Source organism: Pithys albifrons, chromosome 17 (genome assembly GCF_047495875.1).
Source record: "Pithys albifrons albifrons isolate INPA30051 chromosome 17, PitAlb_v1, whole genome shotgun sequence".
Taxonomy (NCBI): Eukaryota; Metazoa; Chordata; class Aves; order Passeriformes; family Thamnophilidae; genus Pithys; species Pithys albifrons.
The window spans coordinates 9,690,189-9,716,341 of NC_092474.1; the positions used below are offsets into that span (position 1 = coordinate 9,690,189).

Genomic DNA, 26,153 nt, shown 5'->3' on the forward strand with positions numbered 1-26,153 from the left:
AGAAAAGAATAATGATAAACTACTGTCTGTGGTGGCCCTTTGACTGACTTGCCTTCTTTTAGGTTATTTAGTTTTTCTTCAGAGTTTCAAACCTCTAAATAATTTAAGGTGTAGTTATTTGAAGATAATCTCAAACAAGATATTTTTACTTTCTCCAGATATAGATGCACTTTTGGTCTGGCCCAGCAGCATCTTGATATTCAGTACATAGAAGAGCACAAGTAATGGAATTAGATGTTTTATTCCACTGGATACTAGAATTGCTGTCTACCAGATTTTTCCATATATAATAGTACTAAGTGCTCTGTATTCCACTGGAAAAATTGTTTCAAAATCCATTAGCTGGAGTTTCCCTTTGTCTGATGTTTGGACAGTTGGATGTGGTAGTAGATAGACAGGCTGAACTTCATCAGGGAAAGATAAATACAATCAATGTCTAAGTTTTGCCCACCTTTCCAGGTTGTGGCTCTTTGTGGGATGTTTAGTCTTTTCGTCAGCTTTGTACTTTAGTCTTTTCCAATTTCATAGATCCAGAAATCATGGGGTGTGGATAGTTCTGATTCACTTCCCAGATTTCCCTAGGAACAGCCTCCAAGCAGTTATTTTCTTGTTTGCAGACTCAGATTACCTTGGTTTCTTCTTTTTAAAAATATTTTACTTCAGTTTTGTCTAAGCAAGGGAAGCCCGTGGTGGTGTTTGCATCAATATGCTGAAATAGATGCCAGTTCCTAGTTTTGTAAAATAGAACTTCCATAATCACTGAATCCAGTGGTCTTTTGGGTACTAGATTAAAAACATGGCTCTTTTTCAGGCTTGCAGTGAGTTGTGTCATTGTCCTTAGTTGTCTGTCAGAAAAACTATCAAATGCATTCTTACATTACTAATCTTTATTAGAACAGATGTTGGTTTTATTTCCTTAAAGATACCTACACAGTAAAATTATAATGAATACAGACATTGTGCAAGCAAATTTTGAAAAATTTGAGTTCTGGACTCAGAAGTTCAGCCTTAACAGGGAAAAAGTTCTGGAGCAGCTTTACAAGTTTATTTTAGTGTATCTCTGCACTGTCTGCTACGAGATAAGATCTAATGTAAGAGGCTCTTTATCCTGATGAAGACAAAGACACGCTAAACTTCCATGACTAAAAATCAAAGTTAAAGAAATGAATCTTCATGTAGCATGCATGTTTTCAGCAATAATGATTAGCTGCAGGAAATGCAGGAGCTCTCACTGGCACAGATGTTTTCTGAAGTAAGACTTGGTATCCATCAGGAAAAGATGGGTCAGTTGAACTAAGAGTTACCAAGTTAATCACAAAATATTTAGATGGAACTGTAGGTTCTACATCATGCAGAAGGCCAGGTTGGCTGCTGCTGCTCGTTCTGTCTGAGCCTGTATTGAATTGTGTTCTTCTGGGCAGATTGTTAAGAGTTAAGTTTTGCTTGGCAGGGTGACTTTAATTTTCTGTTTCTTCCATTCTTTGCAATAGAGTTTTACTGAATTTACTCTTTTATTTTGGTTTTTTCTCCTCCTCCCCCATCTTCCAAGAGTATATAAAATCCTGCATTGTGTAAGGCATGCTGAAATTGTACTGTTGCTCAGGGAAAAATCCAAATGAAGACAATGGACAGATTGGTGTGTGGCTCTGTTAATGAGATGGTGATTACTATTCAGTGAATATCAGGAATAGTCATCATTTTTTTCAGGAACTACTCAATGTTTCTGTCTGTGCTTTAATGAAGAAAAGGGTTACCTTGTGTCATATTTGATTTTTGTCTTTTTGTGTATTTCATTTGCCATGTGCTAGTGACAATTTCATGTTCCAGCTACAGGAAAGTCAGAGGAGCTGCTGGAGATCTCAGAATCTTACAATCCTGCTGAGCCCACTGGCCAGAAACTTGGGGTGGATCCTCAGTCTGCCTCTGTCAATCCCATCAAAGCTGCAATCCCCCAGCCCTCACAGTGGGACTGCAAAAAGAAAGCTGAACCTTGTGGAGATGCATCCGAGTTTCCGCACGGTCTCCCAGCAGACCTGGAGGAGCAGCGGAAGTTCCTGACAGAGCAGTGCATTTCCTCCTTCTGCCTGTGCCTCAGCCGCTTCCCCCAGCACTACAAGAGCCTCTACAGACTGGCCTACCTGTACACCTACAGCAAAACACACAAGGTGAGCAGAGCACCCAGAAAAGAGCTGTGGTTATTGCACACTTAACAACCTGTATCATCCTTTGGACTAATTCAGTGTTAAAATACAGCAGATAAGCTTGTTTGTTGGAATGACACTTTGGGAAGTCTTCAGCTCCTAGTTTGGCTGACTCCTGTGTGAGGTCAGTTGAGTAGAAAATTAATTTTTTTATTACTGAACTCAGTAGTTTTTTGTAATTCAGCAGAGAATGACATTTTAGATCTCCCACATAAATTTGGATGTTCTCATGAAAAAGACAGCAGTTATTTCTTTTACTGAATAAGTGGACTGAAAAGTGACTTGGAAGCAGAAATTCATCAGTATTGGTGTAAACAATTAATGTGACAAAGATAAATTTTCTGGGTACTTTGGGTCTTTGTTAATACAATGTGTATAAATACTACATTGAAATGATCAGAAAATTACCAGAGTTATGTTACTAATTGTCATAATCAAGATTTGAATTCCAAGATTTTGTATTTGGAAGTCTTGTGGTAGGTCATGTGCTGCTTTGCTTGGCTTCCTGAATTCTCTTCCCCACCAGCACTGGAGCTTGTGTGAATAACAGGGAAGGGAAACAAATCACACCCCTGGCCTCAGATCGAACACTTGTCACCAGCACCAAGCTCGATGTGTCTCCCCGGCCTACTCAAAGGTGATGAGTATTCCATTTGGCTGTACAGGCTTATCCAGAGAAATACTACCCTTTTTACAGAGGCCTTGTTGTGAAAACATTCTTATGCTGTTTATATGTAACAGTTGTTAATTTTTCCATGGAGCTGATCATTAATAGGAGCCTTAGATTGCTGCAATCTGTCATTACTTTTGCTGATATGATTTTGTATCAACACTCAACAAAAAAAGCTGCCTGTTTTCAATTTATTTGTTCAAATAGCATGTCCTTGCCTGGGGAACTACTTGCAAAATATTTTCTTCTATTAGTTTTCCCTGATGAAACTTTCCCTTTTGTTTTTTTTGTATCTCTCTCCCTATATAAATATCAATATCAATTTAGTGATGGTTTTCTATATGAAATATACATTGTTGTCTAAATGTTTCCTCTTAGAAAAATTAAATCCTGGCTGTTTGAGCCCACTGGTTACCAGGCTGGCTGCAACTGGCCCTTTTGAGTTTAATGTCCTTTTTTTTATTACTTCTCTGCATAACAAGCAACCACTTGACTCTTCCTTTTGATGTATGTATACTGCATTTTTTCATAGGATTTAATTTTCTTCCTTTCATAACTCATTCAGGTTCAATGTCAAATGCCTGGGCTTTAATGGCACACTAGTAAGTCTTTAGTGGGAGTTAAACTCTTGAATGAACTTAAACCACAAAATGGATCTATGTATTTTTAGCAGTAACTGGAGTAAGAAATAGACTTATGTATACTGATGTTAAACCTGATTTAAAAAATGGGATAAGTTACATCAGGTTGAGTGTTGGGGGGACAGAGTGGTAAATTTTAGAAAACTGAAATTAATTTTTAAATGCATATAACCTTCTTGGAAAATCCAGCCTTTATGTACCAGTGCCAGGAATTTGCATGAAGAATTTAGACTGATGGCCAAAATTCATGGTTGGCTGGGAAAGGAGAGGGTTGGCAGGGCTCCACAGTGCATAGAAAAACAAGTTTTCCATATGCAATCTGTTTTCTCCCATTTTACAATATTCCTGGTTTTGTTGTTGCAAGATCAGTAAAAATAGTTGTTAATGGGGTTTTTTAACATCTTTTCAAAATCTTTTAACGTTTTGTTTGGCTACATGTTCTGTTGGTTTTCGTTTTTCCCCTGCAAAATCCATCTCACTATTTGGAGGCTATTTTTCTTTGGTTTATTCTGTTACCAGAGCAAATTTGTACATAGCTGGTTTTTGTTGGACTAAAAGCACAGGAAAGTAGGGATGAATTTTCAGAAGTTACTGCAATTTCCCATTCACCTTGTCTTGAAGTAAAGTCTTCAACCTTTGTGATTTTTACCTCCAAAATGAGCGTTGGCACAGTTTGGAAGGAGAAGTTGGGACTTGGCAAGACACTGTCAGTGTAATTAAGAAGTTCTGTGAAAAGTATTTGCCTCATGGTCCTTACGGATTAATGTGTGGAACTGGTCTGATACTCTGCAACCAGCAGGTTGTCAGGAAATAAAAATACTTATGTGCTTTTATAATCTTGAAATAAAAGTACTCTGTAAATCCTGGAAGAATACGCTCACAGATACTGTTTGTGGCACTTGGGGGTTTGAGTTTGTATCTTGTATAGTGTCCATTATTAGCAGAGCCCTTAATGAGGAAATCAGTGTCAGGTATGACATCAGCTCAGTGGCATCACAAGTTAATCAAACTAGGCCTAATACCTGCATGTAAAAATTAAAATGCTATATATATGTAGCCTTAATACATACTTAGAGACAGATCTAATCTGTGGGCATAATAGGTGTAACCATTTCAAGCAAAGCCAGTTTGGTAATGACAGTTCATTCCAAAGGCTGCCCTTCAAGGTCAGCAGTTGTTTTATTTTGTGTTTATTTGATGCGGTAGTATGAGGAGCTTTTTGAGACAAAGCCTTCTATGTGCACTGCACATGAAAATGGAGGGAAGGATTAAGGTATAGTGGAGTGTTTTGTTCACCTCTCAGCAACACTTTGTGGAGTTTCCAGGTTAGGTGAAGGTGCTTCTGTCACTACTGAATTAAGGGGTATCCATCCCAGGTGACTCAGAGTTCCACTTGGTTGACCATAAGAGATTTTCCTTTTCCACTTCAGCTTGTTTTCAAGTTATTGTACCCTGTCAGTCATCCTGTCTTTGAATCTTGGGGTGATAAAGATGTGGGAGGCAACAGCTGAACTGGAAAGAGTATTTCATAATTGCCCTGAGTCAGACAGCCAAATCCAGCATTTCACTGGTAAGCAGAGTGCCAAGAAGAATAAATCCTTTTTGCTGTGTCCTGGATCCCTTCTCCCACTCTTATAACTTCATCAGCTAAAAACCAAGTGGGGCAGACTCTGAAATCTAATGAGTTGAGACCTGCTCAGTCGTATTTACTGGGAATAACTGATCATGCTGATTTAAGGAGAAGGGTAGTGGAAAATCTGTAACTACATCTTTTATTCCTATTAGTTTTGATTGTGTGAAGTTACCGTGTAATTGCCCCATTTGTCTGAATGATCTTTTCTCCTCCTGGCTGGGTTCCTGCCATTATCTTGTTCAATAAAAGCCTTGAGTTATGAGTACCAAACACATGCCTGTGGATGGTCAGTGCAGTGTGCACAGAGCACCACCAGAGCATGACGCTACAATGAACCATCTCTTAACCTTTTCATTATAAAACTTCGAGTTGAGTTGACATCCAGAGCCAAAATCTCTTTAGCCTGGGATTCTGCATTTAAGGTTTGTGGTGGGGTGGTAACTTTCTTAAAGGTTTTGTTTTCCTTGAATTTTTATGGGAAAGTTTTAACTGTAAGGTTCAGATTGCCACACATTAGGCAATTTTTGCCTGTTTTTCACTTGGAATTAACTTACATTTCTGATGACTATGATTGGCATAAATTAAAGCACTTACATGCCTGGATTTTGGTTATTATGATAGGTTTATTTTTGCTGGATTCTGATCTTATTCAAAACAGGATGACTTCCATGGAAGAACAGATTTTTGCAGGTTCTTTTGTGTTGTGTTTTCTTCTGTATGTATATCCGACTATTTTGCAGGATTAGGTTAACAGGATTACAGAAACACATATAAGGAAAGAAGCTCTGTAGAGAAAAGTTAGTTTACAGTTAAGTTTACATACTTTGCTTACTTCAATCTTAATTAAATTTGACACTCAGCAATAATAGTTCAGCTCCCCTGACTAGCCAGGAAGTACCTTTTGATCTTTATGAGTGAACATGTATTTGTTCCATACCAAAAGAAAGCTGTCCAGACCCCTGGACTGCCCTACACTGTAATCAGGAAGGTCCTGTGTAAGTACCTATATCAGCTCTCTGAATGAAGGATTTTTGACATCTGTGAATATCTGCTTAGTATGTCCAGCATTCAGCTCTCTTGCACATGAATCTGTAATCAGCATTTTGCTAGAGGGGATGCTCCAGTTCTGGTAAGACATTGGAGATTTCTGCATGATTACTGTCATTAGAACAAAAGCACTGATGACTGAGCAGAGCTTTTACTGTTTCACCAGATTATCGTAATGAAAAGAATCTGGAACATGGGATAAGAACTGTGCTAATACCACCACCCTGCCAAAAAAAAAAAGCTACTACAGCTGGAATATGTTTCTTGGATGGACATGACTTAATCAAATCTATGACTCACAGAAATGTATTTCCAGCCCCCAGAACACAAGCCAAAGTTCAACATTCTCATTTGCCTCTATGAACCAAACATCTTCCTCTTTCTTTTATCTTCTCTGTTGTGAAGTTGTCTGTAAAACAGCCAGTCAAATGCTACTTTCTAACACTGCAATAAAAAGTGAAGGAAAGCAAAACTTCATTGGTAAAGCCTCACAATTAATGATTGTCCCATCTGTTGGTGACATTCTGCCTGGAGCCAACAGCTGTCCCTGGTTCTCAGCTACACAAGAGAGGCTCATGCCTTGAACTCTTAGAAGGATAGTGGTTTTATGAATTTTTGGTTGTCATCTGTCAGTCTCCTACCAATGCTTTCTTGTTAACTCACTGTGCACTGTTAAACAAGCTTGATGATCATCATGGAATTTTTCAGAGAGGTAAAGTGAAATTATATGGAGAGCAATGACTGGGTAGAGGCAAAAGGCCTAAATTCACCACCCCAGTAAAAGAAGGCTGCAGTTTGAGCCTAAAGGTTGCCCCTCCTGTGAGGCCAGAGAGCTGGCAGCAGTTCCCTGCTAGTCAGCCTGAGGGAAGACTTCCAGAATATGTGGGGAGAAACAAGGAACTGAGAAACAGGGTGGGCTGGGGGGCAGTGAGGGGCCTGGTGTGCAGGGGGAGGCTTCAGGATACCCAGGACTGAGTTCTACTGTTTGCTGAGAAACCTTTTATTTTTACATATCAGTTATTCTCTACTGAGCACTACAATTCAGCTTTAAACAAAAAAATTGATGTGTTTGAAATATACCTACAGCTCAGGTTTCTGCAGGTGATAGGAGATGGAGGGTGGATATCAGTGAAGCAAAGAGAGGTTAAAAAAATTACAAGGAAGCAAAACTGGATAATGTGAGGCTGCATTTGGCAGCTGTAGGAGCCTGGCCAGGGATATCTTCTCCAGATAATGTGCCTCTGTAAATACTGTCAGAACAGCAGCTACACAGAAAATGAGAAATGACACTGCAGGTCAATAAATAAAAGCAAGTTAACACTTTGTAATTCTACCTGTGGTGGCATTTCCATCCCTGCCTGCAGCTCACCAGCCCTTCTCTGTCCACAGAACCTGCAGTGGGCCCGGGACGTGCTCCTGGGCAGTGGGGTGCCCTGGCAGCAGCTGAAGCACATGCCTGCACAGGGCCTCTTCTGTGAGAGGAACAAGACCAATTTCTTCAACGTAAGTTTACAGAGCTGGTAAACACTCCCACCTGTTTCCAGCCCTTGCTGTAGCACCTGCTTCTCCTTTGAAAGGTTTGTGCAGGGACTGTAATGTGAAATTCCACACAGGCACATTAAACAAGCCATGAGCGGCTAAAGGAAGGGAGGGTTGTGTTACAGACATAGTTACTGGGTAAATACTCCCCTCTTGAAGGGAACATTAGAGGATTTTTTCTCATGAGCTTGAAAACACGGGGAGAGAAGCACCAACATTTTTCAGTTATGTGTCATTTACCATATACTTGATGGTTCAGCCCTCTGCAAAAATTCTAATATTGTTCATCGTAATTTTCATCTTGTTTATCATTTCTCAACTAGACTTATACTTCTCTTGACACAAAAGCATTGCTAGTTGTTCTAAGAAATCTCCTGCAATTGAAGGAGCTGGTCCCACAGTGAGGCAGCAGCACTGGCACAGAGAATGTCCCCTGTCTGTGATATCCTCCACAGGGGTGGCTGTGCCTGTCACTGACAGGGGACACAGAACACTTCTGAGACTTACAGGAGCATTTATCTATCAATTCCCAGCTGGGATTGCCACTTCACACTGCTGTTGTCTTTGGTATCTTTGGCTTTTCTGCGATATGTTGTAGGGTTTTGTGCCTTCTGTTCTTGCATGGTAGGAATTCTGTAGCAATTCTGGCTCACAGTGCATGGTGAGAGCCTGGAGATGGTCTGTTTGTCATTCTGGACTGTGTTATAGTCCATATCTGTTCTATGTTTCCCTGTGATTGCAGTGGCAGAATTTTGTGTCTCTGCTTTCCCATCCAGTGCTTCTGTTTTAGTGCTGTAATTGTGATTTTATTTCCATTTTATATGTGAACATGTGTTTTCATTTTTGCTGTGTGTTGTGTTAATTATCACCTCTGTGCAAACTCTGTTATGTATAAGGTAAGTGCTCTTCTCTGATTATAATTGTTCAGATGGGTTAAACAAGTAAGGAATACTGACAATGGCTCAAAATTGTAGCATGGATCAGTCTGCAAAAGGGGTTTCTGTATCATTACATCTTTCTGGAGAGAACTTTTGCTTAACAAATACTGTCAGCCAGCATTTGTAAGTACCATTTGATCATAAGTACCATCTGATCACTCCCCTTCCACACCCCCTGATGGGATGGGGTATAAAATGAGAAAAAATACATGCATTCATAACCAGTTCCCAAGCAGCAGTTGGCCTCTCACGGCCAGCTCCCTCCAGTTCATGCACTGGGCATGATGTTCTGTGGAATGGAATAGCCCTTTAGCCAGTTTGGACGAGCCATCCTGGCCATGTCCCTCCCAGCTTCTTGTGCTCCTCCTCACTGGCAGAGCTGGGAAACTGATTTAGAGTAAGCTCTGCTTAGCAACAGCTACAACATCAGTGTGTTATCAGCATTATTCTCACACTGAGTCCAAACCACAGCACTGTGCCAGCTTCTAGGAAGAGAATTAACTCTGTCCCAGCTGAAACCACAGCACAGCCTGATAGGGTTGTGACCTGATTGATGGCTTTGTTCTGGTTATTTCCCTGCATCATCTGCCAGCTTTTCCCACAAGACTACTGCAGTGTGAGTAGCTCTTCAGCTGGAGAATACTTTGGCTCAGATTCATATAACATAAGTATTCTTGTAGAAATTAATGGAATTACCCAACATGCTTCAAGCCAAGTGTGAACTTTGCCTGATCCAGGCTGACTTGTTCATCACTGCAGGGTTGAGTGTCAGGAGTATCCAATGTTTTAATGTATGAGGAAGATGAGCAGTAGGGAACTGAGAAGTGTGTATAAAGGAGTGTTTCTGCTGGAAAATGTGAATTACCACATTAATAGAGATCAGTGGTTGACCTAAATCATGCCTAGTTTTTGAATGCTAATGCTGGCTAATTTAACTCAGATTCCACTGTGTCCCTAGGTGGAATTTTCCAACCTCATTTCAAAAAATAATTTTTCTTTACTCTGTGTATTAATATTTTTGTACTCTGAAGGAGGCAAAGTCTTAGTATAGCTACTAGACAACTGTGTAATAATTCTATTTTGTAAATCAGCAAAAACTTAATTCCCATAATTAACTTCTGTAATAAGAAATTAAATACACTTTGAAATAAAAGACAACCTTCAACAAAAGATATATGCTGGCCCAGTGCAGCATATTGGCAGTAGTGTTAGAAAAGAGAGAAGCTGTTTGAAAATAATGTTTTTAGTTTGAACTTGGGTCTGCCAACAGACAAAGATAATGTTAGTCTGGAGTCCTCCCTGTAGGCCACTGCCTCCAGGCGTTAGGAATTTTGGTTTGGGGTCTGAACTCTGGTGTGTCTGAGCTGTAGGGATGGTGTGGCTCACACACAGAATGCCTCACGCAGCAAAACAGCTTGCTGAGGCCTTTGTGAATCAGTGCTCACACCTTGACTTACTCCTGCATGCAAGTAGGTTGGTCTTCCTGTTACCAGGTACACTCTGCATTATGAGTTAACAAGATAAAATGTTTCGGTGGTCGCATTTTCTACCCAGTTATGTTTCAAAAACCCTCCTCAAGCCGCACTGTGTGGAGCATGTGGCACTAATCCAGGACAGATGACAGAGCCATAGCACAGTGAGGAAATCCAGATCTGAGAGGGAAAGGGCTGCAAGTGCCCGTGACAAAAAGCTGGTAGTGTCAGCTGACATTCCAGGATTGGACAAACCAAAATCTGCGAACAACTTGGAAACAAACCCCTCAGTCTGTGTTGACCTTGTCTGGGTTAAACCTCGACTAGTCTGTTCTCATGCAAAGCCCCAGCCGGGTGGTGGGTGAGTGACTGTGCTGCACCATCTGGGTCAGTGCTCAGAACACACTCTGGTGTGTCATCCCTTGTGCAGATGGTGTTGCAGCCCACTGTCCCAGCTACTGCCTTCACATAGAGTTGGGTGATAAAACACGAATTACAGCACTCTGCAAAAGTAGTCATGTCTAATCTTAGAAATTAAATGGCCAACCATGAGGTTTTCTAAGCATATTAATGTCCCCCAAGGTTATTTGCAACAGAAATCTTTGCCTAAAGTGTTTATTTGTTTCCATGAAATGCATTTGGTTTTATGTTGAGAACTCTTCAGCCTTCATGATATAAAAGAGTTACATCTCAGTGGTTTTCTGTAGATACTTTACTATTGGAATACCTTTTTCTTCTAGAGAAAGTAGCACTGGTGTTTTTATTCTCTTGTACAGACGATTCAGGGTTGTTGAAATTACAGCTGACTCAATTTTACAAGTACAAACAACAGGGTGTGAAAGAGAAAGCTAGCAGCTCCTCCCAGACATTTTATAAATCATGCATACTCTAGTAGAATTATTTATGAAATGTTTATCACAGCACTGTATGAAAAGAAATAAACCTGGGCAAAGCTCTCTCTTGTTAAATTTTACTGTGGAACTGCTGGTCTGGATCTGTGTGTCACGGGCTGTTGTATAATTTGTTAGCTGTCACTCAACTGGGACTGAAGTAAGCAAAAGCTTCTCATTTGACATATTGGAATAATGGCAGGATGCTCAGAATTCCCCTTTTTCAGTTTTAAGAAAAAGCAGTCCTTACTGCATTATTGTAGCTATTTGCTGAAAAGAACAGCCCCAGTTTTCCAGGAGAGGAGGTTTTGCAGTTCATGGCTCTGCTGTGATGGCAATCATTGTATGAATAATCACTGCTGTTAGGCTTACAGGATTTTTAGCTGAGTTCCTAGAAATTACTTCCTAGTCTGGTTTGTTTGGCTACTTACAAGTTTCTCTATAACCTGCATGTACAGGTGCACCCCAGCTCTTCTCCTTTTCTTTGTCTCAGTGTGAGTGTAAATATATACAGTGAGGGTTTTTTTTAAAGACAGAGCCAGGATGGTTTCTATAGTAACTAAATTAGAAATTAATTCACAAGGAGAAAAAAATCCCCAAACATTGCTTTATATAGTAGGGCACTTTTTTATATATTCAGATTTCATGGTTTAGCTCCATGTACCAGCAAGTTCTCCATATGGTTTAATGTACACTATTTGTTATTTTTCTGGCACATCTTCTGTGGTAATAATAATCTGTTGAAATGAAGATTTTGATGTCCATCTTTGGTAACTGTTCCCCACATACAGAAGCTGTGCATGCACAGTATATGCTATAATGCAGCCATTGATGTGCAGGAAGTGTTGCTGCAAAGCGTTACAGATAATTGTTCTATTTTTAATTCCAAGAGCAATGCAGTGTGTGCATTCTCTGCTGTAGCCCTGAAGCTCTTCATTCTGTGGTCTGAGCAGGCAGGGTCAAGTTAAGGTGGGAGCATCCCCTGGAAGGCAGAAGCTGTGAGGCAGAAGTGATTTCACTTTTTTTTGCCATTGTTTGTACCAGGTGTGACTGCAGTGGCAGGAAAGCTCTGCTGAGCAGAGTGGCAGGTTCTGGGCACTGAGTAGTTGAGGTTTCTAGAGGTAGTTCTTGTTACACAGCATGGTGATAACCAGTGGGAGCTTTCTCTCTTTCTGTAGAACGGGTTCTTTCCTTAGTTGTGTTTCCAGGTTAAGTCTGTCTGTCTGTCTGTCTGACCAGAGGAAAGTTGATTCTGAAAAGGAGAGCAGGGTGCAAGGCTGACTATTTGGGGATTCTGTGCAACCAGAGCCATGCAGGTGAATTTGAGGTGCAGGAAAGAGACTGCTACAAAGTCCCTGATGTAGGGGACAAAGAGGCAATATGCTCAGCTCTCCTGGGAGCTGGGAGTTACATGGAGGAAGTTTCATTATATGCCTCACTCAGTTTTATACCTTCCCTTGGACAGACATTACTGGTCACTGTCAGAAATATGGCATTGAGTGAATGTATGGGATTGTCTCTTGATCCGATACAGCTGCCTTTTGTTTCTCCCCCATCTCCTGACATGTAACCTCAGCACTGATGGTTCCCATGACTTGAATTAAAATGAAAGAATTGTGAAAGAATTTAATGTCTCTATTAGAGGTAACTGACTATGTATCATCCAAGGGAAGAGGAAAATCCATAAGGGGTGGTCTGAACCTATTCCAGACATTCTTTCTAAACCCAGTCTGAGGTTGCTGTTAATGTTGACCTGAAGAACCCCCAAATTCCACACAGTGCCAAGGGGCAGCTCTTACAACTTGCTTGAGACAACCTGACTGAAACTTCAGGTTCACCATTTCCTGCCATGTACTGGAAGAACTTGAAACTGGAGACAACATCAGATTAAAATCACTTTCCTAGAACTCTTACGCTCTGCCTTCCTTCCTGTCCTTGGCTGGTGACAGATCTGAGTTACTCTCCCTCCTGCTCAGAGCTGGTGTGTATCTTTTCAGTTGGCAAATGTACTTCCAGCTCCCAGACATCTGCTATGTGGAACATGAGCCTTCCCACCAAACTAGTGCCATTTAAATCAGTCTGGGGGGGAAAGGCAAAGAACTTGGAGAAACTTATTGTGCATCCATGTGAGTTGAGACTGTGGCCCTCAGCATGGTGAGAGTTGGAGTTTAATCCCATATAGGGGCACTAAGGGTGGCTGTGTTTTAGTTTGATCATGATTGGTTGCAACTTTTTGAAAAAACTGTTGGTCTTTTTAGTGCTTCTAACACTTTATGTGAAGATGAGTATGAGGGGTTGCCAACTCAAGTAAAAAAAAAAAGACATCACAAGTGACATCCCAGAAATCACAAGGATATAGTTATTCAGATATAGTTATTCTTGCTTCTGAGTGTTTTGTATGCCATTTTTATGCAACCTCAAGGGAACAGAAACCATAAAGGAATCATTTCAAAAAACCAAACTTTGATTCCGGCACCTAGATAATGCTTGAAAGAAATTATTAAACTTAGTACCATTTAATAGGGGCAAAGAAAAGTGTTTAGAAAAGGTGACCTCCACCATTAACACTGATCCTCTGTGTAGTTGCACAAAACAAAATAGTAACAATACCATAATGACAACACATATGAATAGTCTAATATTTTTATGCTTCTTTTTTCTTTTTTATGCTTATAGTAGGAAAATAGGAGCATCTGGGTAGAGGATAGTTAAATCCCTACCTCCTTTAAAAGACAGAATTGTCTTTAATCTCCTCAGGAGATGACCATATTGTAGCCATGAAATACCAGTTTTTCCCTGGGCAGGAGTAGGCCCAGTGAGGGCAAGTGCTCTGCTTTGTGGAAGGGCACTTCAGTAAATGCAGATTCTCACTCCCCCTCCTCTGCACTGACTGGGAGGCATTCAGGTGTTCAGTAAAAGACATCTCTTTGCTACATATTTTCTTGTTGTGCTAGGAAGGGCAGGAGACTTTGTGAAGTGACTTGCGAGTTCAGGAGCTGTGCTGTGAGCAGGGCTGGGGTGTGAGCAGTGCCGGGGTGCGTGAGCAGTGCTGGGGTGTGTGAGCAGTGCCGGGGGTGTGAGCAGTGCCGGGGGGTGTGAGCAGGGCCGGGGGTGTGAGCAGTGCCGGGGGGTGTGAGCAGTGCCGGGGGTGTGAGCAGTGCCGGGGGGTGTGAGCAGGGCCGGGGTGCGTGAGCAGGGCTGGGGTGTGTGAGCAGGGCCGGGGTGCGTGAGCAGGGCCGGGTGCATGAGCAGGGCCGGGTGCATGAGCAGGGCCGGGGTGCGTGAGCAGGGCCGGGGTGTGTGAGCAGTGCCGGGGTGTGTGAGCAGGGCCGGGGTGCGTGAGCAGGGCCGGGGTGTTGTGAGCAGTGCCGGGGTGTGTGAGCAGGAGGCACAGGCTGCAGGAGCCTTTGCTGCAGAGGTGCCACAGCTCTGGGGAGCACCCAGAGCCTCTCCTTGGGCAGAGACAGCACAGACCTTGCTGTTCTGCCTCACGGAGGGATTGGAGGGAACGCACTGCCTGCCTGGCCAAGCTGCCTCAGGAATTTTAACAAGCATTTTGTTGCTTTCCCTGCGTTCCTGAATAATGACATTATGGAGCTATTGTTCTTCATCTGTGTGAGGAAACCATTTCTGGTGTGGTGAAGACATATTTGTGTGGAAAGCTGCTGAGGAATAAATGAAAAACCCTCCAGGAGTCCCTTCTGAGCCAAATGGTTGTATAATCCTATGCCTTAATTTGTAAATACAATCAGCTGTATAAATGGCAGATATTTTATTGTTACAGTACAAGCTAAAGTTTGGAAGACTGAAGAATGAAAACAAATCAGTGTTTTCCCATCCTCTTTTTCTTGTTTTTCTTCCTTTTTGGCCTTTGTAAATTTTCTCAATTTCCCTTCTCTGCATCTTTTGCAGAACAACACAAATGTCAGAGGTGTGATCCTTCCAGCACCCATCACTGAATGTCCCTTGAGCCACAGCACAGAGAAACTCCTACTGAAAAAAATCATTGTCTTACCTGCCTGCAGATTAAGGAAGGCATATTTGCATTGATTAAATATAATTTGTATATACGTGGTTATTTCAGCATCAAATCTAGAAAGACTTTTTAATGAACACATGATGAAGTGATAGGCTGGCCCTTCCCTCAAACCATGACTGGAAGTCAATTTTATAAAAGTGAAAGTATGGAAGAGAATTAGTGAGTCTGACTCTACTGAATGTACTGAGGTTTTTGTGTTTGAAACAGGCACAATTTCTACGTGGTAAAAGGTAGCTTTTCAAAAATCCATGTATTTCAGTCAAGTAAGCATATTAATGCCCATTGTTTTTCTTGTCTGGCATGGCAAATGGCTTCCTCTGGGGAAAGGGGAAACAGGAAAGTGTGATAATAGTTGCCCCTATAGTCAGATTAATTATTTCTTTTCTAATTTACCCTTGATAGTTGTTCTTCTGCCAGTAGCAAGGCATTTTTTTGTCTTTGCCCCCTTTTCCTCACATGTAAGGTTAATGTAATTCTACTCATACATTTCCTGTCCAGATTTTCTAACCTTTTAATTGAAAGAATGCTTTTAGTAGGTACAGAGGAATTAGTTCTCTCATTCACTCTCTTACGGAAACTTGATACCAACTCTGGAACCGAAGGTAAGCAAGGAGTTAACTGTGCAAGTGAAACTTTCATAGTGATTGGCTTGAGCCCAGAAACCCAGTGAGCAATGAAGTCTTAAAGTTGCCTATAAAAAGCTAGATAACTTTTTCAACCTCTGCCCAACATGTTATTTACAGTTCTTCACTCCATCCTCTTGGAAAAACAGAACTCATCAGTGAAAAATGTCCGTCGTTCACAGAGTTTTCTGTCTCAATATATACACACTGTTCTTTCTGGCTGACTTTGCAAGCTTCCAAGACCCAGCCAGTAAAGATGCCAATAAATCTACATCCCTGGAGATACAAGCATGGGGGTTTGAGCTGTCGTTTGTGCCAGTGGATATTAAACAGCTATTTTTTTCCATTCGGTTTCCCTAGGAAAAGTTTTTTCTTGTGTTGAGTGGATGAATTTCTAGCAAAGGTAAGCTAGGGGAGAAATACCCATGAAATAAATGAAGCTGGGGCTTTTCAGAAGAAAGAATGTCATGAAGGTTGTAGTGTGTTTTATTGGACATAAAGCAGTTAGTTTTAAAGCTGGATCCTAAAAGTTTAATAGCAACTGTTCCACCCTCTCTCAACAGTATTTGAAAGGTTCAGGGTTGCTGGAATACTGTGATGAGTGGTCTTTTACAAATGTGTAATGGATAAATCCATAATTTGATTTTTCCACCTACCAGCTGTGTATCAGATACGGATGGCAGAGCTACCTTTAGACACTTAATGGGTTTAGTTTTAGGCTTAGGTTGGGTTCTTTCCTTTTAAAAAAATCTAAATAGGATTTTTGAAAAAACTAAATAGATTTTTAAATACAGTAGGTGAGCAGAGTTTTAAAGGTGGTGATTTATGCAAGGTCTTTACAACACATGAGTTTATATTTTAAGTCTGTTATCCTGTTATCAGACTAGTTTTTGCAGCTTCTTACTGTGAGTTATTTCTCCCAGTTTTATCATGGAAAGAACAGTTACGTCAGCGGTGACTGCTGGGTAAACAAAACAAAGCAAACAAACCAGAAAAGAGTAAATTTGGAATCTGAGAAGAAAACATAAGACATAAAATTGAGTCTTTCTAATTAGCGTTCCTTTCACCTAAAAATTCCTGCAGTCTCTGACTGAAAGCTTTGACATAGAACTCCTTTTAATATCCATGTGTGGAGTTCACACAAAGAGTGTTGAATAGGCAAGTAACATGTGTGTGAGTCTGAAGTTGTACCTCGTTGTATTCAGATACCTCCTTCTTTCATCTAAAACTGATGCCACTACTCTGAGGAACATCCATGTAAAGGATGTAGAACCAAAATCAAGAGCAGTTTTCTCTAATGCTTATTTCTTAGGTGAAACTGTGTGTGAGATAACCAAGATGAACTGTACTTTTTCTTCGTGAGCTGTTTGTACCAGGTGTATGGTTAAGAGGATTCTGTGACCTTAATCAAGGCAGTTTCCTCTTCTGTATATTCAATTTGGTAGATATTTCCAGGACTGCTTTCAAGGTAGATATCAACCTGCATCTGATCTTGCTCAGTATGGCACTTTTCTCATCCATATCCCAGGTATGGCAGGTTTTTTCATTCCTGTGTATGTGAAAATAACCAATCTCACTCTGAAGGTGAAAGGCCCCAGATTGCAGTAAGGGAGGACAAACCAGCTCCCATCAGGCAAACAGCTCATCCTGCCTTTTGGAACCCTGGGACAACTTTGTTCTGCACTGTGATGGTTTTAATTCACCTGGTGTTACAGTAATTTATTACAACTTTCATCCTTATAGAAAGAAGAGAATTAACAGAGAAATTAACTTTATTTTGTTAAAGTGGCATCTTTTGTGAGAAATATTCCTCAAATTGTAGTCCTCAGGAGAAGGATCTAAATCTCTTTCATGGATACACACTGCCTTAGAGTCAAAATGAAACCAGAGGACTGTGGGATGAGAGCAGCCTGATGCAAGACTGTGTGTACATCTGTGCAAGGGGGATAGTATTTATGGATAAATATTTTTAACTTAATGACTACAGCAAGATCCAGTTGGCCAAACTGAAAAGGTTAAGATGGAGAAGATATGATGGCAGATGATGATAGGTGAGAGCATATTTGCTGCCGTGGAGGTTGGACAGTTTGCTGGCTGACCTGCAGCATCACTGCATGGAGCTGAGATGAAGATATTGAAGCAGGAGTTCTCTGAGTAATTGTACTGCATATTTTGGCAAAATTCCTAAAGTTAGAGGAGTAAAACCATTGAATATTGTATAGTGTATTATTGTTCCAGACTGTTTGGCTCCTGTGGAGGAGGTAGGATTTCCTGGCATGATGTGAGCACTTTCAGAGTTTGTGTAGTAGCCACAGTGTGAAACAGCAGGGGTTGGCCACTTAGACAAGGTGACTTTCTCAGCCTCCTGAAAGGAATTAAAACAAAATAGGATTGAGTGGGTGAGTGAAAGTAATGAAGTCCACAGTGGTCAGTATTCCAGCTCCTCTGAACACTCAGATGTGTTACTGTGATCCAACAAGGGAAGTCCCTATAAGAGCTTGAGTGACAAGTGGCTTATTTTCAGGAGCTTTATGGCCTTTGTTCATTTCAGGTGCCTCTACTTATGTCCACCAGTTTGCTTACTCATTTGCTGTCAGTAAAGTTTCACAAATTTGGCTTTTATGAAGTTGTTTAATTTTTCTGTAGGTTAAAGAAAGCAAAAACATTAAAAAAAATCTCAGACTTTTCACTGGAAGCACTTCCTAACAGCTACTCAGAATGAATTATGAATTTTGCTGGCTATTCAATTTACTGACACAGGATAAAAATCAGAATTGAAACCTCCTACCAGGTAATTTTCTCTTTAAATCTTTTATCTCTTCAGCTGCTCCCTGTGTGTATATTCAAAGTGTATTAGCACTTATACTATGATCTCCTGCTTAGCAGACTGGAACTAGTGGGAGTCATTAATATAAAGGCATTTTCTTAAGTATTCAGAGGTTCAGGGTAATTTAATGAGCTTGGTGTAATAGCTGAAATTGTTTCTGTTTACACATACCTGGTTTATTCCTCCTGTCAGACTGCACTAAGGGTTTAAGAGTATCTGTTGGGGTTTGGTGCTTTTTTTCTTAATTAATGGTATAACTATCAATTACAGTATTTCAGAATCACTGAGCTCCACTTATTTCAGGGATACTGACTCTGAAGTGAGTAAGGTATTTCCAGAGGGAAAAATCTGGACAGCCCTGGAGACAGGACAGGGTTTATGTCCATTGAGTTTGTGTATCCCTCTCACTCTGGGACACTTTAATGCTGCCTTCTGTCATGGCTGGTCTGCTTAACAGAGTACACATTTTATGTTTATAATCCATGTGTGTCACAGCTGGTGGCAGATTCAGTGTTAAAATCTTAAATAGAATCATAAATCAGATTTTAAAAAGAAGCAGGGCTTGCAGGCCAGTATAGTTGTATAATGAAGACAGGAATTCTGATGTAAATGCAGCACAAAAGAAAGACACTCATAATGGGAATGTGAAATGAAATGCACATTCCAGATACTTTGTAAGCTGAAATACTGACAGTGGGATAAACTTAGTCCTTAAAAATTGCATTTAGGGACACATAAAGGTGCTCTTTTCATGCCTGTAATGCAGTAGTTGTTCCAGCAGGCTCGAAAGAAAAACATCTGGTTTTGTTTGTTTGCCCTTAGTCTGACAGCTCTGTACTAAAGGTCTTACTGAAAATTACTTACTTCCCAACAGTTTTAGGTCAGGGTATTTTCATTGTCATTTGCTTTCCAATAAACAAGACAGCAAAAGTATTTTTCTAAATTATTTATACTAAAGAGAATGTTTTGAGTTTTACTCTCTGTGTGTATGTGTATTTTAGGAGAAAGAACATTTACAGTGTTGAAGAACAAAGATGCTTTAAGGCAGGGTGAAAGTGAAAGAACTATTATTTTAAAATACATTAGACAATGAAACTAGTCTTAATGGGAAAGAAGTGTTGTCTTTAACTGGCTAACTGGGTAGAGGACTTTAGTCCTGTTCCCATGAGTGACTGAATTCTGAAACTAAGATATTGGTGAGCAGAAAGGAGCACAGTCCTGTGCAGGGTTAAGAGCTGGACTTGATCCTTGTGGGTCCCTTCCAACTCAGTATATCCTGTAATTCCATAATGCACTTTCTTCAAGTGTATCTTAATTTATTCAAATGTCTTGTAGAAGTATGAAGGTTGAAAAGAATGAAATGCTTCTCAGTCTACTTCCAGTCACAAAGAAAGGAATGTAAATTTGCCTCAGGTTACATTTGCTGTTTGTGGCTGATGAGGGACTGCTCAGTGTGTTCCAACTGGAGGAAATCTGATGGCTCTCACTCAGGAAATGGGCTTAGGTTCTCAGCATTGCTAGGCAGTGTTACAGAATTTCAAATGAAGAATTGTACCAAAAAACCCACTGTTGATTGCTTTGGAGCTCATCAGTGCCTTGATGTGAAATTTTAGAAGTCAGTTGCCCTTGCTGAAATTCAGAAAAATCAACTCCTGTGTCATAAAAATTATTATTTCAGGTTGTGCCACTTGATGTCAAGGCACTTAGAAAGCAAAGAGATTTGAATTAGGGAAGAAAAGAGGAGACACACAGACAGAACTTAACTGCATTTCACATTTCATGCCCATAAAATTCTCAGCCAAGGATTTAGACAATCAGTTGATGTGACCCTGCTGACAAAGTGTGGGAGAAATAATTTTAAGCAGAAGGGTTTCTTGGTTTTAAATTAGTAGTCAGTATTGGTCTCTTCCTGAAATCTTTGCTAGAAGCCACAGACACTGTATTCTGGGCCCAGCATCACTGTGACAACGTAGGCAGGTAAACCATTACCATGTAGGCCTATTTTCTGGCTTATTTTGTCACTGTCTTCTCAATATGTCACTTTTCTCCCTTCAAACTTGACAAGTCTCTGCTTGCTTTTTGTGACTAATTGAGCCAGAATAAAATTTCCTGCCTCTATATGTTCTCAAATCAATAAGGTAAAGCAAAGCAAAGTGTCTTTCTTCCTGAAGACTTGTGTCTGAGAGCTGTCTGCACTGGCAGCTGCAGCTGACAAAATGAAAGCCCCACCAGGAGATGAGGCTCAATCTGAAGTCTTTTAAGTATGTGGGCAGCAGGGTGAAGACAGCAAGGGGATACACCACATTTCTGATCCAAATCTCCTTTGTTTCACTTGTTCCTGTTGCTGCCTTTTGGCATACTCCTCTCCCATTATTCCATCTGCATTTATGCTTTCTTCTTCCACTTGTCCTCTTTAGAAGAGCAGTTTAAATGTAGTGTGTGGACAAATAATTTGGTAAGATTTTTCATTTGTTTGGCTCTGGACAGACAGCATATGGTCCAAAATAAAACCTTTATCAATAGAAATTCCTGGTTTTAAGAGGAGTAAATTTTTCAGGTATAAAATTATACCAAATTTGTTAAAATATTCTTTTACAATCAAAATTGTGGTTTTCAAGCAAAATAGTCATTGTCAGAAAGGGCTGAATTACCTTTGCTTGTGGAATATTGCAAGAGACAGGGTTTGAAAATGTACAAGCCCTTTGAAGGTCCAAACATAAACATCTGCTGGTTTATGTTTCTCTTTGAAATTCAAAGGGAATAAAATTACCTCTTAATAAACAAGAAACATAAACCTGTATATACAGGATTGCATTTTTGGGTAACAAAATTAGTGAACATACGAAATGTGAAATGTATTTTTCTCTCCTCCTTCCTCTTCACTGACCTTAATCTCTTTCTTTCTATTACCTGCTGGACCTCTGTGTGGGTTTAACTTTGTGCAGGCATCTTGCTGGTTTTGGGGTAGCAGCCAGTTCTGCTGCTCAGCGTTAGTGATCTCCTTACAGTAGTTCTAGCACTGATAGAACAGAGAAATTTTCCAGGAAAATACTTATATAAGGCCACACAATTTGCTGCTTTGGATTAGACAGGGTTTTCTGGGCAATTATTTCAATCTGGTAGCTATTGTTATCTGTTTGCAAGATGCAGTATATCTGACTTAAAGGAGGTAAATACTGCTGCTGAAGGAAGAATACTGTCTGGTTTGTAGGACTTCCACTGCACTGGAAACTTGAGATTACTCTTATCTCTACAAGGGAAAAAAAAGAAGCCATCTATAAGTGAAAACAATGTCCTACTTCCTTAAAAACAAGAGATGAAATCTATTCCAGCTAAGTGGAAATGGAGTTCATGGTAGAATTTACAGTGCATATCCTCCAAACTGAGGAAAACCATTTGCAAGTGGAACAGAATTTCAAATGTATTGACCTTAACAAACTCATACGCTGTGTTTGCAAGGAAAGCTGGCACCCTTATCTCAACAGTGCAGAGAGGTCTGGAGTCTTTCTGAGCATTCATTATTCACCTCAGAACATTTCAGGAGAAATCCCAGCGTGCAGAAGTGTAAAGTCGGTTCCATCTGGCTTCTGGTATTGTGGCACTGGAGAGCACATGCTAGAGCTTACATCCCATAGGTGATTCTGGCTGAGATGTTCCTCAAAATTGTTCTGGTTGTCATTGATTTGAAGATCTAAAGATATTTAAAACAAAAAAATTTGAATGAGACTCAAAGAAGGAAACACGGAGTGAAATACAAACCTGCCACCTTTTAATGTGCTGTAATAGTGCTGTGCACTCCTCCTTTCCCATAACTGAAAGACAAGGACAGGACATGGCCTTGGAGGATTATCAGCTGCGCTCCAGGCATGTTTCAGCTTCCCTATAATGGCTCTGTCATTCTTTTTCCCATCCATCTTTCTTGCCAAAATGCATAAAGCCACCTTGTTTTGTCCCTATATATAAAGCTCAAAGAGAGTGGATGTAGCTGTTTGTGTGGCCTTCGTTTGCACAGTGTCTCCAACTAATAAAAAAAATTACTGTATCATCTTTTAGTGAGCCAGAATACTTAAATAGCATCACAAATACTGCACCTGGGGTGCAGCTTAGAGGGGTGTATGGGTGCCTGGGAATAACTCAAGGACATTTCCGACATAAGCACCAGATGTTTAGTTCCTTTTTGTAAACACCAGGTAAATGGTTTTCTCCACCTTTTTTCACAACCCTGCAGAATTTAGAACATCTGTGTCATGTATGTCCACATGCGGAAGGAAGGTGGAAGTCCTGTCATATGTTGTCAGTTCCTACAGGTACAGGCCATGGCACTTCACCAAGCAGCTGTATTTTTTACCTTGGTAACTAATTTGGAATTCTTTTGCTCAGTAGCACCATAAGTTATGCACACCTGCATGTGAAAATACAGCAAAATTCCTTGTGCTTGTGGTGATCAGACAATGGAATGATGTGTGCTGGAGGAGCCTGCAATGCAAGCATGGGAAATCTTGTGGTGATTAAAGAAAATGCTGATCAGAGAGATAAAAATTGCTAAGAAACCTTTGGAATTGGGCAGAATCAAGGATAAAAGAGACAAATTTGTTTCCTTAAGATCGTAATGGACCTTTACTAGACAATATTACTGTACAAAAGCAATAATGAGTCAGACATGTAGTAAATATTCCAATGGGTAATATTTTAAAAATTTGCTTGTTTGTAAAGCAGTTTGGAATCTAATTATTATTATAAATTTTCCTTACCTTTTATTATCATTTGAAGATGTCTGTATTCTTGCTACTTTTTGTGATACCATGACTGTTCATGGATCAGCTAAGAGGTATTAAGTATAAAACAAAATCCTTGCATTGCCATCCTTATGGCTTTAAGGTGTTAAATTGTGCAGAACTTTTATATGACATAATTTCAAATCCAGTGAACAGCAATGATGTATTTAATTCCAGGTACAACAACTACTTAATTTGCATAAAAAATTACAATACATAGGGAAAATCTCTTGTGCAATAGAAGAGAAAGAAGCTCTGCTGTTAACGGTGATTAAAGGAGCAGATGAAAAAGGGCAGGTCAGAAAGAAGCCTATTTGCATAAATACATAGAAAGTAAGTATTCATTTCAGTTCTGTATTTAAAATATAAATCTGTGTTATGCAGTCAAAAGTGTAAAAGTTAATGGATTTTTGAAGTGGTAGTGCCAAAGCTGCATTCTTAATCAATATAGAATTTGTTATTGCCTTGGGTGGAAAGATGTGAGAGGCAATGAAGACGTGGGGTTTGTTAGTGCATGGTAATGCCCATAGTGAAGTCTCAGTATTAAAACAAAAACCCCCTGCCTTTTACAGTGTGAATGGAGACACAGACACAGGATATTGCTGATTAATGTAATTTATAAAAGATAAATAGGATAGCTAAATTATTCTTTAGCTATTTTTCCAAGATGCAGTTAAGCATAAAAGTGTATGTATGTGTATATGAAGTATGCAAGTAAGTAGAAGGTGGCAAGGTGTATGGGGCTTTCAATGGGAGAGCACTTGAATGGCTGTGCTAAGAAATCAGGAACATGAAGAACTGAAAAGATGGGTAAAAAGTGGCTAAAACGATGGGAAGGGAAGATAATCTTAGCAACTGCCTTCTGCCTAGCATGTGGGGACTTGCAGTTGTGAAGCAGGGTATTAAACCTGAGGTGTTAGTAAACAGGACGGATTTTGAGCACTTCAGAATAATCCTAGGAATCAGGAGGGGGGGAAAGAAATCCCAAAACAAAACAAGTCCCTGCGATGCTCAGAAAGGCAACGAAGGGGTCAGAACAATTACCTTGCTTGCAATTGGAAAGTGAGAGAGAGAAACAAATAGAGATAAAATAATTTAATTTATGTGATGAAGGTAATCTGGAGCAGAGCCTGGGGAAAAAAGATGAGTTTAGCTGTGCTGAACTCAGATTGAGAAAGATGTGATGTGTCAGTGAGCTTGTGAGGCAGGATTAGATAGACTGAGGTTGGCAGTGGACTGGCACACGTTTTGCATCTCTTAATGCGGGATTGACTGAAATCGTCGAAACTAGGCAGAGTGAAGTGGGGGGAGGGACAAGCGGAGTCCTTTGCTTGAGAAAAACAGAAGGACGTAATTAAAGAGGTGACAAAGGGCTGGTGAAAGAACTGTGCCAGCAGCACCCCCTGGTAACCGCAGGGTGCGGGGAAGATGTGACAGCGCAAACAAACACAGGGGCAGGGTGTGCGGAGCCATGCGGGGGAGCTGCGGGGCGGCCCCAGCGCTCCGCAAACACCCGTGCAGGGTGTGCGGGGCCGTGCGGGGGAGCTGCGGGGCGGCCCCAGCGCTCCGATCCGCGCCGCTGTGCGCTGGCTGCGGGGGCGGCCCCGGCCCGGCCATGGCGGCAGCTGCGCCGGGGAGGCGGCCGGGGGCGGGCGGGCGCTCCGCCGCTCCGAGCATCCCGGCCCGCCGCCCCGCCAGCCCGCGGGCAGCGCACCGAGCCGGCCCAAAATAGGTCACGGACGGGCCTGCGCTGGCGGCGAGGTGAAGGGCGGTGGAGCGGCACCTGCGGGGTTAAACTGGGTCAGGGGAATATTTCGGGAAGGTTTGGCGGACAGGTGGGAGCAAATAGCTGGGTTTTATTAATGCTCGCGAAGCGACAGCAGCAGCTGTTCGCTCCGTTGCCCTAAGCGGGGTGGCTGCGAGCCAGGCGCGGCGGTAATCGGCACCGACATCCTCTGTCAGACGCGGCCGGCCCGGCCCCGCAGTCTCCCGGCGGCGAAGAAAAGAGGGAGAAATAAAATAAATAACCAGGCGCGGCGGCAGGAAATCCGAGGTATGCGGCTCCCGGCGCTCGGGCAACTCCGGTGCGAGAGGAAGTGCGAGCCGGGCGGGGGCGGCAGGTGGGGGCGCGGGGCCCGGCGGGGGCGGTGCGCTCCGGTCCGCGGCTGCGGGAGCTCCGGCGGGGCCAGCCCGCGCCTCGGGCATGGTGAGTGAGTGCGGGGGGCGGCCCCGCAGCCAGGGAGGCTCGGCGGGAGCTCCCCCCAGCCCCACCTCGCAGGGCAGCCCAGGGCGGGCGGGTAAGGCGCGGGGGCCGCTGCACGGCCGGGGCTGCGGGGATGCCCCGCGGGGGGACCGCGGTGCTCGGGGAAGTTCGGTGTCCCTGCCCGCGGCAGCGTGAGCAGCTGCCGGCCCCCCCTGCGCTGCAGGGCGTTCCTCGCCGTGCCGTGCCGTGCCTGTGCCCCTTCCCGTTCCGCTCGCCCGCGGGGGCGCGAACCCTCCGGAGCAGCCGCCGTGACCCGCGGGGAATCCCTTCCCCGGGGCTCACCCCGGCTCCGAGCGGCGGGGAGGGACATGGGAGCTGATGACATTTGGCGTCGTGGTTGGGAAATACTTATTTCATTAGTTCGGTTCGCCTGCGGTTAGAGGCTGGACAGAGCTGCTTTGCTGCACAGAGGAAAATCCCGAGGGCCATGGGAAACGGAGGAGTCGAGAGAAGTTTGGAAGGGGGGACAAAAGGGTGAGGGATTTTTGTTTCCTACGGTCTGTATTGTTTGGGGGTTCTCGGTCTCCTTCCTCCACCCCCTTTGTGGGATGAATTACTCAGCACCCTCGTTTACAACACAACCCTGGAGCTTTGC

The 26,153-nt window shown here is 42.0% G+C and overlaps 1 protein-coding gene across 2 annotated transcripts in view; it reads left to right on the forward strand.

Moving 5' to 3' along the window:
• The window catches only part of CABIN1 (calcineurin binding protein 1), a 110,534-nt gene that overhangs the window by 41,348 nt on the left and 43,033 nt on the right, over window positions 1-26,153 (forward strand). For both annotated transcript variants that reach the window (XM_071571890.1, XM_071571891.1), the window contains exons 28-29: window positions 1,828-2,165; window positions 7,582-7,695. In XM_071571890.1, coding sequence (XP_071427991.1) covers window positions 1,828-2,165; window positions 7,582-7,695 — 452 coding nt within the window. The remainder of the gene's footprint in view (window positions 1-1,827; window positions 2,166-7,581; window positions 7,696-26,153) is intronic.